The following is a 14,238-nucleotide window of genomic DNA, read 5'->3' as shown; positions in this document are numbered from 1 at the left end:
TTTAAAATCTGCTTATTGTTCTGCTGTAGTAATTTGAGATGTTACACCAAGCCTTCATTGTAGAACGCATTACATGATTAGTCCTCTTGTCTGATTTATTAAAAGTAACACAAAAATTTTTAAAATTAGGGAGAACAAGTGATATTTGTCAGTGAGGGTGTGTACTTGCAAGATGAAAAAAGTTTGCTTTGAGGATATGGTTAAAATTATGCTTAAAATTATATATTTGACAGTATATATGCTAGCTTGTCCTTTTTAGACAAACTTGGACTAATCTTAATAATAGTAAACTCCTTTCAAATTGCGTAGGGAAAGAGAGACTATATATTTTACTTCAAGGGGTGTAGAAGGCATTTAATCTCTTTTTTTTATCAGTAGCAAATGCTTTCTTAGTCTACTGTGACACATTCATTTCTCTGCAAACATGAAATAATACTCAGAAATTTCACGTTGCTAGTCCCATTGCCTCTTTCCAGTATTACTGTTTCTAAATATGAAGGTAAAGCATTAAGGACACAAAATTATTAGTGCCCAAATAAATGTTACAAAGATGATGAAGGATCTAGAAGGCAAGATGTATGAAGAGTCACGAAGGTCCCTTGGTTTGTTTAGCCCAGAGAAGAGGAGACTGAGGGAAGGCCTTATGGCAGCCTGCAGCTTCCTTATGAGGGGATTTGAGGGGCATACACGGATTTCTTCTCTCTGGTGACAGTGACAGGACCCAAGGGAATAGCACAAAGCACTATCATGAGACGATCAGAGCAGAGTATTAGAAGAAGGTTCTTCACCATAGAGTTATCAGGCACTAGAAAAGGCTCTGCAGGGAAGTGGTTATGGTACTGAACCTACTGGAGTTTGATAAGCACTCAGGCATAAGGTTTGAATTTTGAGTGGTCCTTGTGGAGCCAGGAGCTGAATTCCTGTGTTCTTGAACTAAATGGTGTGCTACCACACATTTCCTTATGCTTTGAAGAAGTAGTTTTATTCTAGAATGTAAGCTCGAGTAATTCTTCAGATTCCTTTAGAATTAGTGGGAAGATAAACTTTTATTTCTCATAATTTCCTAACAGCCTTATTGCTGTAGTTACATAGTCAATAAGTATTGGATAATACTAATTGTAATGTGTACTTGCTATGGACTCTGTTTAAGAGCTGTTTTAAATTACAGGAATAATTGATCGCATTGGACAACTTAATAATATAATTAAAATGAAGGAAGAGGCTCTTCAAAGGAGATTCCGAGACACGCACTCTGCTCTTATGTGGCTAAGAAAGAACAAAAACAAGTTCAAAAAAGAAGTTTGTGAACCTATGATGCTTACAGTAAGAAAATTTGTGTATTTCACTAAACTATTCATGTTTAATTTATACAATTTCTATTTATTTATCCTGGTGAGACTTTAAGAATGACTTCAGAACTTTCAAAATGCCTTAAAGTGCCAGTTACATCCAGTGTACACTAATATTATGAGCTACTTGTACTTTTCACTCTGCAATTTAATAATACTCAACTTTTGAGTAGCGTGAGTTGATTCCCTTCCTCCTACCCCCCAATAAGAGATCCTCTTCTAAGATTCCCACTGCAGATTTCTTCCAATGTACACTCAAATACTTAGATTTCAGTGTCGTCTTTAAAAGTATAGTAGTAGTCATCTTATAGAACAACCTGCTCAGCAAATGTTGAAACATAACATTGCACTCTTAAGCTGTTCATATTGTCTTTCAAAACCAGCTACAGGCAGAGGAAGTATCTATTCCTAGTGTGTCGTTTTGACAGATGTGGTGTTAGATAAAAATGGAAGGACTAAGTTTTGAAAGATCCTAATAGTTTTCTTCTGCATTCCCTCACCTGTTTATCAGCAATCTTGAATTTCTTGAAATGTCAAGAAGATGAGGAAACCCACTGCATTCTTCACCTCTGTTTCTGAATTCCCAACTTATTTTAGTAGTATATTGTTACAGTCTGAATGTATTGAATAGTGAATATTTGTATGCCAGTTCTTCCGCTTTTTGCATGCGGTAAAGGTATTCAAAATGGCTTTTACTTAGTAGAAAATAAGAAAAATCACAGTAATTCCCTCTTGTTGGTACCTGATCTTCAAATTCTTTCAGTAAGATCTTGTCACATTATTTTTGCAAATAGCATAATTACATGGCCCTTACTTTTACTTCATGGCCTTGTTAACCTGTGTAACATCCGGTAATGTCTGAATGTGTGTTCTGTGATATGGTATAGACTCATCTGTCTATATAGTCTAGTTTTTGAACTGCTGATATGTTGCCCAGCCTGTGGCCATATTGAGATTATTAAGTTGTGTGGTTCTGTGTGATTCTGTCTTAAACTCACTTAGTTATGTAATTCTCTGTGATTTTTGTCTTCGTTTATTAAAGATTTAATGTCTAAATACTCATGAGTTACTGCAGAATTATACCCGAATGAAATGTTAATACTATAAAAAGCTTCCCTCTCTGCCCTTGAGTACCTACAGGGATGGGGTGTCCACATCCTCTCTGTGGGAAGCCTATTCCACTCTGAGTAAAAAACTTCCTTCTAACATCTAACCTAAAGTCTCCCTTCTTTTAGTTTAAGACTGTTCCCTTTTGTCCCATCACTATCAGGCCATGTAAAATGTCATTGTCTCTATTTTATAACCTCACTTTTGGTGCTGGAAGGTCACAATGAGGTATCCCTGGAGGTTTCTCCCCAGGCTGAACAAGCCCAGATACCTTCAGCCTTTCTTAGTAGGGGAGGTGCTCCTGCCCTCTGATTGTTCATGGCCTTCCTCTGGACCTGTTCCACTAAGTCCACGTCTGCCTTGTACTGGGGGCCCCATACCAGGATGCTGCTCTGGGTGGAGCCTCATGAGGGCAGAACAAAAGGGGAGAATCACCTCTTGCGCTACTGGCCTTTGATTCACCCAAGAATTCAGTTGGTCTTTGGGCCTGCAAGTGCACACTACTGGCTCATGTCCAGCTTTTTGTCTGCCAGAACCCCCCAAATTCTTCTCTACAGGGCTGCTTTCAGTGAGTTCTTCTCCTAGTCTGTACACGTATCTGAGATGATCATGACCCAGTTGAAGCACCTCAAACCAGCCTGGTTGAACCTGGTTAGTTTGACATGAGCCCATTTTTCAAGCTTGTCTAGTTCCCTGTGGATGGCACTGCTTCCTTCTGTTGTAGCAGGCTGCACTGCTTCCTTCTGTTATAGCAGCTGCACCAGTCAGCTTAGCGTTGTCTGCAGTCTTGTTGAGAGTGCACTTGATTCCACTGTCTAGGTCCCTGATTAAGGTGTTTAAGAGCACTGGTCTCAAGACAGACCCCTGAGGGATACCACTTGTGGCCAGCTTCGACCTGGACATGGAGCCATTTGTCTACAACCTTATGGCTGCACCCATTGGACTAATTCCTTATCTGCCTAAAAGTCAAGCCTTAAAATCCATGTCTTTCTGATTTAGAGATAAGGATGTGGTGTAGGACTGTGTCAAAGGCATTGCAGAAGTCCAGGAAGGTGACATCAGTTGACTTCATTGATGCCATCATCCTACCATTGAAAGCTGCCACTAGATTGGTGAGGCACATCATCTGTCCTTGATGAAGCTGTGCTGGCTGTGTTGGATCATCTCCTCTTCTTGCATTTGTCTCATTATTCTTTTCAGGAAGATTTGTTCCATTATCTTCCCAGGCTCACTGATATGTAGTTACTTGAGTCTTTCTTTCTCTCTTTAATATGGGAGTGATGTTTCTCATTTTCCAATCACCATGGACTAACTCTGACAGCTATGCCTTTTCAGATTTGATGGAGAGTGGCTTGGCAACCATGTATACTAGTTCCTTCACAGGGTCGGAAGGGACTTCTGGAAATCAAGTCCAACTCGCCTCTTAAGCAGGTTTCCTACAGTAGGTTGCACAGAAAAGCTTCCTGGTGGGTTTTGAATCTTTCCAGAAAAGGAGACTCCACAACTTCTCTGGGCAGCTTGTTCCAGTGCTCTGTCACAGTCTAAGTAGAGAAGTTCTTCCCTCTTGTGTGAAACTGTCCACATACCTATCCCACAACTTGTGAGCTTCACTAGAGGGATATTGTGTGTGTGTGTATGTGTATATATATATATATATATATATATATGTGTATATATATATGTATATATATATATATATATATGTATATATATGTATGTATATGTATGTATATGTATGTATATATATGTATGTATATGTATGTATATGTATGTATGTGTATGTATGTATGTGTATGTATGTGTATGTATGTGTATGTATGTGTATGTATGTGTATGTATGTATATGTATGTATATGTATATATGTATATATATATAGAGGGATATAGAGGGAGACAGTGTCAATATCTTGGGGTGCATGTCCTACAGGATTGTACAGTGTGTACAATGTGGTCTTGAACTTGTTCTTCTCTGAGTGGGATGAATCTTGCTCTGCCCCAGTTAGAGGTTTTGGGGACATGAGAGACATGGGAAGGCTAATTACCAAAAAAGGGCAAGGAAAAGAACTTCAGTACATTGGTCTTCACCTGTGCCCGCTGAAGGTAATTCTCCCTTCTCGTATATCAGAGAAGGTACACTCTCCTTGGCCTGCCTCTTCTGACCAACATACCTGTAGAACCCTTTTTTGTTTTCGCATCTCTTGCCAAGTTCAGTTCAATCTTGCCTTGACTTTCCTAATTCTATCTCTACGTGTCTGGACCACATCCCTGTATTCTTTTTAGGCTGCTTATCCATGCTTATACTGCCTGTACGTTTCCTCTTTGTACCTCAGTTTAACCATCAGGTCCTTGGTTAGTTGGTTTCCTGCCTCCCTTACTTGATTTCTTATGCTGGGATATGGAAAGTTCTTGTGCTGTCAAAAAAGTATCCTTAAGTAGCTGCCAGCTCTGTTCCGTTCCTTTGTCCTTGATGAGTTTCCCAGGGGATCCCATCCAGTAATTCCTTAAGCAGGTAGAATTTTGCTCTTCTGAATTCCAGGGTCCTGAGTGTGCTCTTTGCCAGGCCAGTGTTTCAATGAATCATGTAATTGTTTAAGTTGGAAGGCACCCGTAAACGTTGTCTGGTCCAACTCCCCCCGCAACGAATAGGGATATCTACAGTTAGATCAAGTTGCTGAAAGCCTGATCCAGCCTGACCTTTGGAATGTCTCCAGAGATAAGACATCCACCACATAGAATCACAAAGGTTGGAAAAGAACTAGATCATCTCATCCAACCGTCCACCTACCATCCTTTCCCACTAAACCATATCCTTAGCACCACTTCTGAATGTTTCTTGAACACCTTGAGGGACAGTGACTCAACCACCTTTCTCGGGCAGGCTGTTGGAGCACCTGACCACTCTTTCGTAGAAGAAATTTTTGCTAATATCCAGTTCAGATTTCCTCTGGTGCAACTTGAGGCCATTCTCTGTAGTCCTGTCACTAGTTATGCAGGAGAACAGACTGACCACCTGCTCACCACAACCTCTTTTCAGAAAGTTGTAGAACAATGAGGTCTCTCCAAACCTCCCCTTCTGCAGACTAAACAATCCCAGTTCCCTCAGTCATTCCTTTTAAAACTTGTTCTCCAGACCTCTCTTCAGATTTGTTGCCCTTTTCTGGACACGCTTCAGGGCCTCGATGTCTTTCTTCACAGAATCACAGAAACACCAAGGTTGGCAAAGACCTACGAGATCATCCAGTCCAACCATCCACCAATCACTAATAGTTCTCACTAAACCATATCACTCAACACAAAATCCAAACATTCCTTGAACATCTCCAGGGTCAGTGACTCCACTACCTCCCTGGGCAGCCCATTCCAGTGCCTGACCACTCCTTTAGAAAAATAGTATTTCCTAACATCCAGCCTAAATCTCCCCTGGCGCAGTGTGAAGCCATTCCCTCTACTCTTATCACCAGATACATGAGAGAAGAGGCCAATCCCCAGCTCACTACACCCTCTCTTCAGGTAGTTATAGAGAGCAATAAGGTGTCCCCTGAGCTGCCTCTTCTCCAGACTGAACAATCCCAGCTCCTTCAGCCTCTCCTCATAAGGACTATGCTCCAGAGCCCTCACCAACTCTGTTGCCCTTCTTTGAACCCACTCCAGTGCCTCAATGTCTTTCTTGCAGCGAGGGGCCCACAGCTGGACACAGTACTCGATGTGTGGCCTCACCGTCAGAGTGAGGCCGCTACCGGAGCTGAGTACAGGGGCACAATCACTTCCCCATTCCTGCTGGCAACGCTGTTTCTGATGCAGTTCAGGATGCCATTGGCCTTCCTGGGCACACTGTCGGCTCACGTTCAGCTGAGCATCAATCAATACCCCCAGTTCCATTTACTCTACGCAGTCTTCCAGCCACTCTGCCCCACGCCTGTAGCGTCGCCTGGGGCTGTTGTGGCCAAAGCGCAGGACCCGGCATTTGGTCTTGTTGAACCTCATCCCACTGGCTTCAGCCCAGCCATCCAGCCTGTCCAGATCCCTCTGTAGGGCCTCACTACCCCCAGGCAGATCCACACTTCCAGCCAATTTGGTGTCATCCACAAACCTACTGAGGGTGCACTCAATGCCCTCTTCCAGGTCATCAATAAAGATATTGAAGAGGACAGGCCCCAGCACCAACCCCTGGGGAACACCACTTGTCACCGGTCACCAGCTGGATTTAGCTCCATTCACCACCACTTTCTGGGCCCAGCCTTCCAGCCAAGAGCGTATCTGTCCAAGCCACGGGCTGCCAGCTTTTGCTGGGAGACAGTGCCAATGGCTTTGCTGAAGTCTACGTAGATTATATCAACAACCTTTCCCTCATCTACCAGATGGGTAGATTGTAGAACTAGATTGTAGAAGGAGATCAGTTTGGTCAAGCAGGACCTGCCCTTCATGAACTCATGCTGGTTAGGCCTGATTCCCTGCTTGTCTGTCAACGGTTTATGGGCTGGTCCGGCCCAGTTCCGTGACCAGCAGGGCGGAGGGATCTGCGGATCCGCGCCTCTGGGAAAGGGGAAGCAGGGGACCCCAAAATACTTGAAAACAACAGCACTAATCTGAGGTGGAACAAATGATTTTACTAAATATAGTATTAGTAAAATACAATGAGAGAGAGAATCTGTTTGAATTGTATAGACCTCACCACAATGCTGGGGTGAGAAGTGCAGTCCAGTTGAGTGACTGAAGTACAGACGGCAAAGTGCAGATGGCGAAGCGCAGGCAGCGAAGCGCAGATAGCGAAGCGCAGACAGCGAAGCGCAGGCGAAGAAGAAGGATCAGGTGACCTTGCATGGAGTTATATCCCCTTGCTGACCGCAAAGCCTCCTGGGGAAATGTAGTTCTTCTCCGTCGGACGAACATTCGGCAGATATCAAACCCCACCCCCAGTGCATTACATGATGTTATGGTGTGGAATACTGATGACCAAAAATCATAAAACCATGACATTCCACCCCTTATTCTACATCACTACATCATGCTTAACACATGGGATTACAGACTGCACTCCCCCAACATCAAATTCCCTTGTGGTACACACTGAACATCCCCGTTTTTCTGCATCACCCACCAGGTGGACCCAGGTCCCTGGGCAAAGACAGTTCCGCGAAGAGGTTTGCCCTTCCCAGAAGCAGGAAAAACCCAAACTGCTTTTCCTAACATGTTCTTTACATGTACTACAGGGACCTTATCTCCCTCTACAATATGTAGGGAGCTGGATTGGGTAGGACCATCTCGACTGATTGATCCTCTGGTGTTAACCAGCCAGGTGGCTTCTGCCAAATGCTTCTCCCAGTGTTTAAATGTTCCGCCACCCATTGCTTTCAACATGGTTTTTAACAACCCGTTGTAGCGTTCGATCTTACCAGAGGCTGGTGCATGATAGGGGATATGATAAATCCACTCGATGCCATGTTCTCTGGCCCAAGTATCCACAAGTGAATTTTTAAAATGAGTCCCATTATCTGACTCAATTCTTTCCGGGGTGCCATGTCGCCACAGGATTTGCCTCTCCAGACCTAATATGGTGTTTCGGGCGGTAGCATGGGGTACTGCATATGTTTCGAGCCACCCGGTTGTTGCCTCCACCATGGTGAGCACATAATGCTTACCATTGCGAGATCGTGGCAAAGTGATATAATCAACCTGCCATGCCTCCCCATATTTGTACTTTTGCCATCGCCCTTCCTCCCAGAGAGGTTTCATCCTCTTAGCTTGTTTAATTGTGGCGCATGTATCACAGTCATGAATGATTTGTACAATGGCATCCATAGTTAAGTCCACCCCTCGGTCTCTGGCCCATTTGTATGTTGCGTCTCTCCCTTGATGACCTGAGGTCTCATGGGCCCACCGAGCTAAAAATAACTCACCCTTGTTCTGCCAGTCCAGGTCTACTTGAGCCACCTCAATTCTGGCAGCTTGGTCTACCTGATGGTTATTTCGCTGATCTTCTGTAGCTCTACTCTTGGGCACATGAGCATCTACATGACGCACCTTTATAACCATATTTTTTGTTTGGGTAGCAATATCTTTCCATAGGTCAGCAGCCCAAATAGGCTTGCCCTTTCTTTGCCAATTGTTTTGCTCCCACTGCTGTAACCACCCCCATAAGGCATTTGCTACCATCCATGAATCAGTGTAAAGATAGAGCATTGGCCACCTCTCCCGTTCAGCGACATCTAAGGCCAGTTGGACAGCCTTTACCTCTGCAAATTGGCTTGATTCTCCTTTCCCTTCGGTGGCCTCTGCAACTTGTCGTGTGGGGCTCCACACAGCAGATTTCCATCTGCGATGCTTTCCCACAATACGACACGATCCATCTGTGAACAGGGCATATTTCTTTTCATTCTCTGGTAATTCATTGTATGGTGGGGCTTCTTTAGCACGAGATACATCTTCTGCTGGTGGTGTTCCAAACTTTTTACCTTCAGGCCAGTCCATGATGACTTCTAGGATTCCTGGACGGCTGAGGTTCCCCATCCGTGCTCGTTGTGTAATCAGTGCAACCCACTTACTCCAAGTGGCATCAGTAGCATGATGGGTGGAAGGAACCTTTCCCTTGAACATCCAGTTCAGCACTGGCAGTCGAGGTGCCAGAAGGAGCTGTGTTTCAGTACCGACTACTTCGGAAGCAGCCCGAACCCCTTCATACGCAGCTAAGATCTCCTTTTCAGTTGGAGTGTAGCCCTCCTCCGACCCCCTGTAGGCTCGACTCCAGAATCCCAAGGGTCGGCCTCGGGTCTCTCCTAAGGCTCTTTGCCACAAACTCCAAGTGGGGCCTTTCTCTCCAGCAGCAGTGTAGAGGATGTTCTTCACATCCTGTTCCATCCGTACTGGCCCCAGGGCCACAGCACGGGCTATCTCTTGTTTAATCTGCTCAAAAGCCTGCTGCTGCTCAGGACCCCACACAAAATCATTCTTCTTCCGTGTCACCTGATAAAGTGGGCTTACAATGAGGCTGTAGTTTGGAACATGCATTCTCCAAAAACCCACTACACCCAGAAACGATTGTGTCTCTTTCTTATTAGTGGGGGGAGACATGGCAGTGATTTTGTCGATCACATCTGTCGGGATGTGACGACGGCCATCTTGCCACTTTATGCCTAGGAACTGAATCTCCTGGGCAGGTCCTTTCACTTTGCTTCGCTTAATAGCAAAACCAGCACGGAGAAGGATCTGGATTATTTGCTCTCCTTTCTCAAAAACTTCCTTTGCTGTGTTGCCCCAAACAATGATGTCATCAATGTACTGTAAGTGCTCAGGAGCACCTCCCTGTTCCAGTGCAGCTTGGATCAACCCATGGCAAATGGTTGGACTATGTTTCCACCCCTGGGGCAAACGGTTCCAGGTATACTGAATGCCCCTCCATGTGAAAGCAAACTGTGGCCTACATTCTTTGGCCAAAGGAATGGAGAAAAAGGCGTTAGCAATGTCAATGGTGGCATACCACTTAGCTGCTTTTGACTCCAGTTCGTATTGGAGTTCTAACATATCTGGCACAGCAGCACTCAATGAGGGTGTAACTTCATTCAGGCCACGGTAGTCCACCGTCAGCCTCCATTCTCCACTGGCTTTACGCACTGGCCATATGGGGCTGTTAAAAGGCGAGTGAGTTTTGCTGATCACTCCCTGATTCTCTAATTGATGAATTAACTTCTGAATGGGGAGCAAGGAATCCCTGTTGGTGCGATACTGCCGTCTGTGCACCGTTTTTGTAGCTATCGGTACCTGTTGCTCTTCCACTTGTAGCAACCCCACAACAGATGGATCTTCTGATAGGCCAGGCAAAACAGATAACTGCTTAACACCTGTGTCTACAGCAGCTATTCCAAAGGCCCATTGATACCCTTTGGGATCCTTAAAATATCCCCTTCTGAGGTAATCAATACCAAGTATACATGGAGCCCCTGGGCCAGTCACAATAGGGTGCTTTTGCCAGTCTCTACCAGTGAGGCTGATTTCGGCCTCCAACATAGTCAGTTCTTGGGAACCTCCTGTCACCCCATGAATATAAATTGATTCTGTCCCTTGGTGACTCGAGGGCATTAGAGTGCACTGTGCACCAGTATCCACCAGGGCCCTATATTTTAGTGATTCTGATGTGCCAGGCCATCTAATCCACACAGTCCAATAAACTCTATTATCCCTTTCCCCCCCCTGGCTGGGGGCAGGGCCCCTCTATTTGTTACCTCCGTTGTCTGCAGCAACTGGAGCAATCACCTTTCTGGAGAAGTTCACCTTGGTGGTTGATTTGTCTTGTAATTCTTTTACCCGTGCTTGAAGTGCTGGAGTAGGTTGCTTATGCCACTTCTTCATATCTTCTCCATGGTTGCGTAGGTAATGCCACAAGGCAAAACGTGACGTGGTCTTACTGTTGTCACTTGTTCGAGCAGGAGGACGTCTTCTTTTGATAGCTGAGACGTTGGATGACACTGACTGGGAGGAAATCAAGTTGATTAGCCCCTCAAGTAGGCTGTTTTGGGAATTCTGTTCCTCATTGGATGTATCTGTTACCACCATGTATTCATCGGCATCAGGCACGATTGATAGTTTACCTATTATATCTTCTTGTTTGTTCTCCATTCTGTCCAGCTTTTCAGCTACTTTTTCAATGGCTGAAACACAAGCTCGTAGAGGGCTTAAATGTAACTCAAAGTCTTGAAGTTTATTAAGCAACTCATTTATAAGGGGTCTTCTTTCCCCTCTGCCATACATAGCTGCAAATGTACTGGCGTACCTTTCTGGTGCAGTCTTTGTGAATGTACGCCACATGTTTGGTGTACACCTGGCTCTCTCGGGATCATGCTCTTGGTCTGGCTCATCAGGAATGAAATCGGGGCTATGTAGTGTTTCCACCACAGCACATTCTCTCAAATAACGGATGCCTTCTTCCATATCAGCCCATTTCTTCTTCTCAGGCATCAGATCGTCTTTGAAGGGGTATCTTTCTTTTACAGCTAACAACATCCGCTTCCAGAGGGTGAAGGCCTGGTTCTGGCATGTACTAATACCTCTGTCAATGGCTGAGTCCCTAGCAATGCCACCCAGTTGGCGAGCTTCTCTACTATCTAGCCACACACTGTTGGCCCCATTGTCCCAGCATCGAAGTAACCAAGTAGCAATAGGCTCATTTGGGTGGCGTGAGAAGTCTTTTCTCAGACTTCGAATTTCATTCATTTTCAGAGATCGATCAACAAAGGTAACAATATCTTGCTCACCTCTTGCTCTTCCAGGACTTCTTGCCCTTGTAGGTGTTGGTGACCGTGGTCTTACTGAGGGCCCCTCCCCTGGACTCAGAGGTGCTTCTCTTGGCCCTCGGAGCCACTCCTCTGGACCTCTTTCCTCCTCTTTTTTCTCTTCTAACTGAGTCGAGATTCGCTTTGTTTTCCGTCCTCTTACAGGGGCAACTGACATCGATTGTGGTGCCTCCTGTGGTTGATCAGGTTGGTCAGTTCCAATGCTCTCATCCTCCAGTTCAGCTTGGAGCTTGTTTCGTTCGATTATGACAGTATCTAGCTCAGATTGGAGGGTGTGTTGTTGAGATTGAAGATTGTCGAGCTTGGATTGCAGGGAGTCTCTCTCAATTCGGAGGGCATCTCTCTCAGATCGGAGGTTTTTCCTCTGGAGCAGGAGACTCTCTCGCTCATTTTGAACTTTTTCCCTGAGACTCTCCCTTTCAATTTCAGAAGCTCTCTCTCTCTCCAGGATAGTATTGAATAAGGCCCGATAAGCATTAGCCAGGCCCCAAATCATATGTGCCTCCTCAGAACTGCCCAAGCCGCAACATTCCTGCCTTAAATAGCTGTTTAGACTCTCGGGGTCTTTCAGGTGTTCTGGAGTAAAGTTCCATGAGACTGAAGATTTCCATCTGTTTAAAGTCTTTCCCAGACCTCTCCACACTCCCTGCCACTCAGTATTCTCTGGTTTTGGGGAGGACATGCTCAAAATATAATAAATACTAATACTGAGCGAAATGATGAGCAATACATTCAGGGAGATTAGTAATGCGACTAGGTGTTCATTCAAAAACTGCATTACAGGCTGAAAGGTGAGACTGGAAACCTTAAAAAATCCCAGTCCTGTAAAATTGACAGCTGTCTCCGGAATTGTAAGCCACATTGTACGAACGTGCCAGGTCCATATTTCCACCCATGTTTTCAATTGATTGTATATGCCGATTGCTCCATAGAGCAAGGTGGCCAGCTTAATTAATGCCCAGTATGTTTTGAGCATTAGGAAAGAAGAGGCAGCAGCGTGCAGCCCTTTAAGAGTCAGTTTCACTACAGAAAGCATTTTTTTTTTTTTTTTTTTTTTTTACAGAGGCAAGATAGTAAAGCTCAGAGTTTACAAATATCCTACGATACTGGCAGTCCGCCTGGAGTTCTCAAGGTCACGTTTTCAGAGAGTAGCGGTAAAACAGATAAGCTTTCCCAACGGAACTCTCCGAGAGCAGAGAGTCTAAACAGCTAGAAAGCAACTGTTGCCCGCATTCTCCACCAAAAATGTCAACGGTTTATGGGCTGGTCCGGCCCAGTTCCGTGACCAGCAGGGCGGAGGGATCTGCGGATCCGCGCCTCTGGGAAAGGGGAAGCAGGGGACCCCAAAATACTTGAAAACAACAGCACTAATCTGAGGTGGAACAAATGATTTTACTAAATATAGTATTAGTAAAATACAATGAGAGAGAGAATCTGTTTGAATTGTATAGACCTCACCACAATGCTGGGGTGAGAAGTGCAGTCCAGTTGAGTGACTGAAGTACAGACGGCAAAGTGCAGATGGCGAAGCGCAGGCAGCGAAGCGCAGATAGCGAAGCGCAGACAGCGAAGCGCAGGCGAAGAAGAAGGATCAGGTGACCTTGCATGGAGTTATATCCCCTTGCTGACCGCAAAGCCTCCTGGGGAAATGCAGTTCTTCTCCGTCGGACGAACATTCGGCAGATATCAAACCCCACCCCCAGTGCATTACATGATGTTATGGTGTGGAATACTGATGACCAAAAATCATAAAACCATGACATTGTCCCACACATGTCACATGATCTCCCTCAAGACAGTCTGCTCCATAACCTTCCCTGGCACTGAGGTCAGGTTAACAGGCCTGTATTTCCCCGGATCCTCCTTACAACCCTTCTAACCCTTTTTTGTTGGTGGGGGGCCTGAAACAGAACACAGTATTTGGGGTGTGGCTTCACTAGAGCTGAGTAGAGAGAGATGACCCCTATTTCTGATACAAGCCAGGACGCCGTTGACCTTCTTGGTCACCTAAGCACAGTGATGGCTCATGTTCAGGCAAGCATCAATGAACACTCCCAGTTCTTTTTCCTCAACACTGTCTTCCAGCTACTCTACCCAAAACCTGTAGTGTTGTCTGGGGTTGTTGTGGCCAAAGAACAGGACTGAGTACTTGGTTTTGTTGAACCACCTCTCTGGCAACCTGTTCCAGAGTCTTGCCATCTGTACTGTAAGACCTTTCTTCCTGATCCAATCCAAATCTTCGCTCTTTTAATTTGACATAATTTCCCCTTGTCCTCTCACAGCAGGCTCTGCTAAAAAGCTTGTCCACTTCTTTCTTATAGGCCACCTTTTAGACTTCAGATGCTGAAAGACTGCTATTGGGTTTCTCTGGAGCCACCTCTTCTCCAGACTGAACAGCCCCGACTCTCTCAGCCTCTTCTCAGTGGGAAGCTGGTCCATCTCTTGTGCATTTTTGTGTGTCTCCTCTGGACACTCTGTAACAGGTTATCTCTCCTGTA

The 14,238-nt window shown here is 45.1% G+C and overlaps 1 protein-coding gene across 1 annotated transcript in view; it reads left to right on the top strand.

Annotated features, from left to right (window-relative positions):
- Positions 1 to 14,238, top strand: part of SMC5 (structural maintenance of chromosomes 5) — a gene marked incomplete at both ends in the record, with an annotated part of 67,148 nt that overhangs the window by 23,562 nt on the left and 29,348 nt on the right. The window contains one exon of the mRNA XM_079549013.1: positions 1,169 to 1,323. Coding sequence (XP_079405139.1) covers positions 1,169 to 1,323 — 155 coding nt within the window. The remainder of the gene's footprint in view (positions 1 to 1,168; positions 1,324 to 14,238) is intronic.

The sequence above is a fragment of the Tetrao urogallus genome, assembly GCF_951394365.1.
Source record: "Tetrao urogallus genome assembly, chromosome: Z".
Classification (NCBI taxonomy): domain Eukaryota; kingdom Metazoa; phylum Chordata; class Aves; order Galliformes; family Phasianidae; genus Tetrao; species Tetrao urogallus.
The sequence above is the reverse complement of the archived record's forward strand: the minus strand, read 5'-3'. Positions and strand labels throughout refer to the sequence as shown.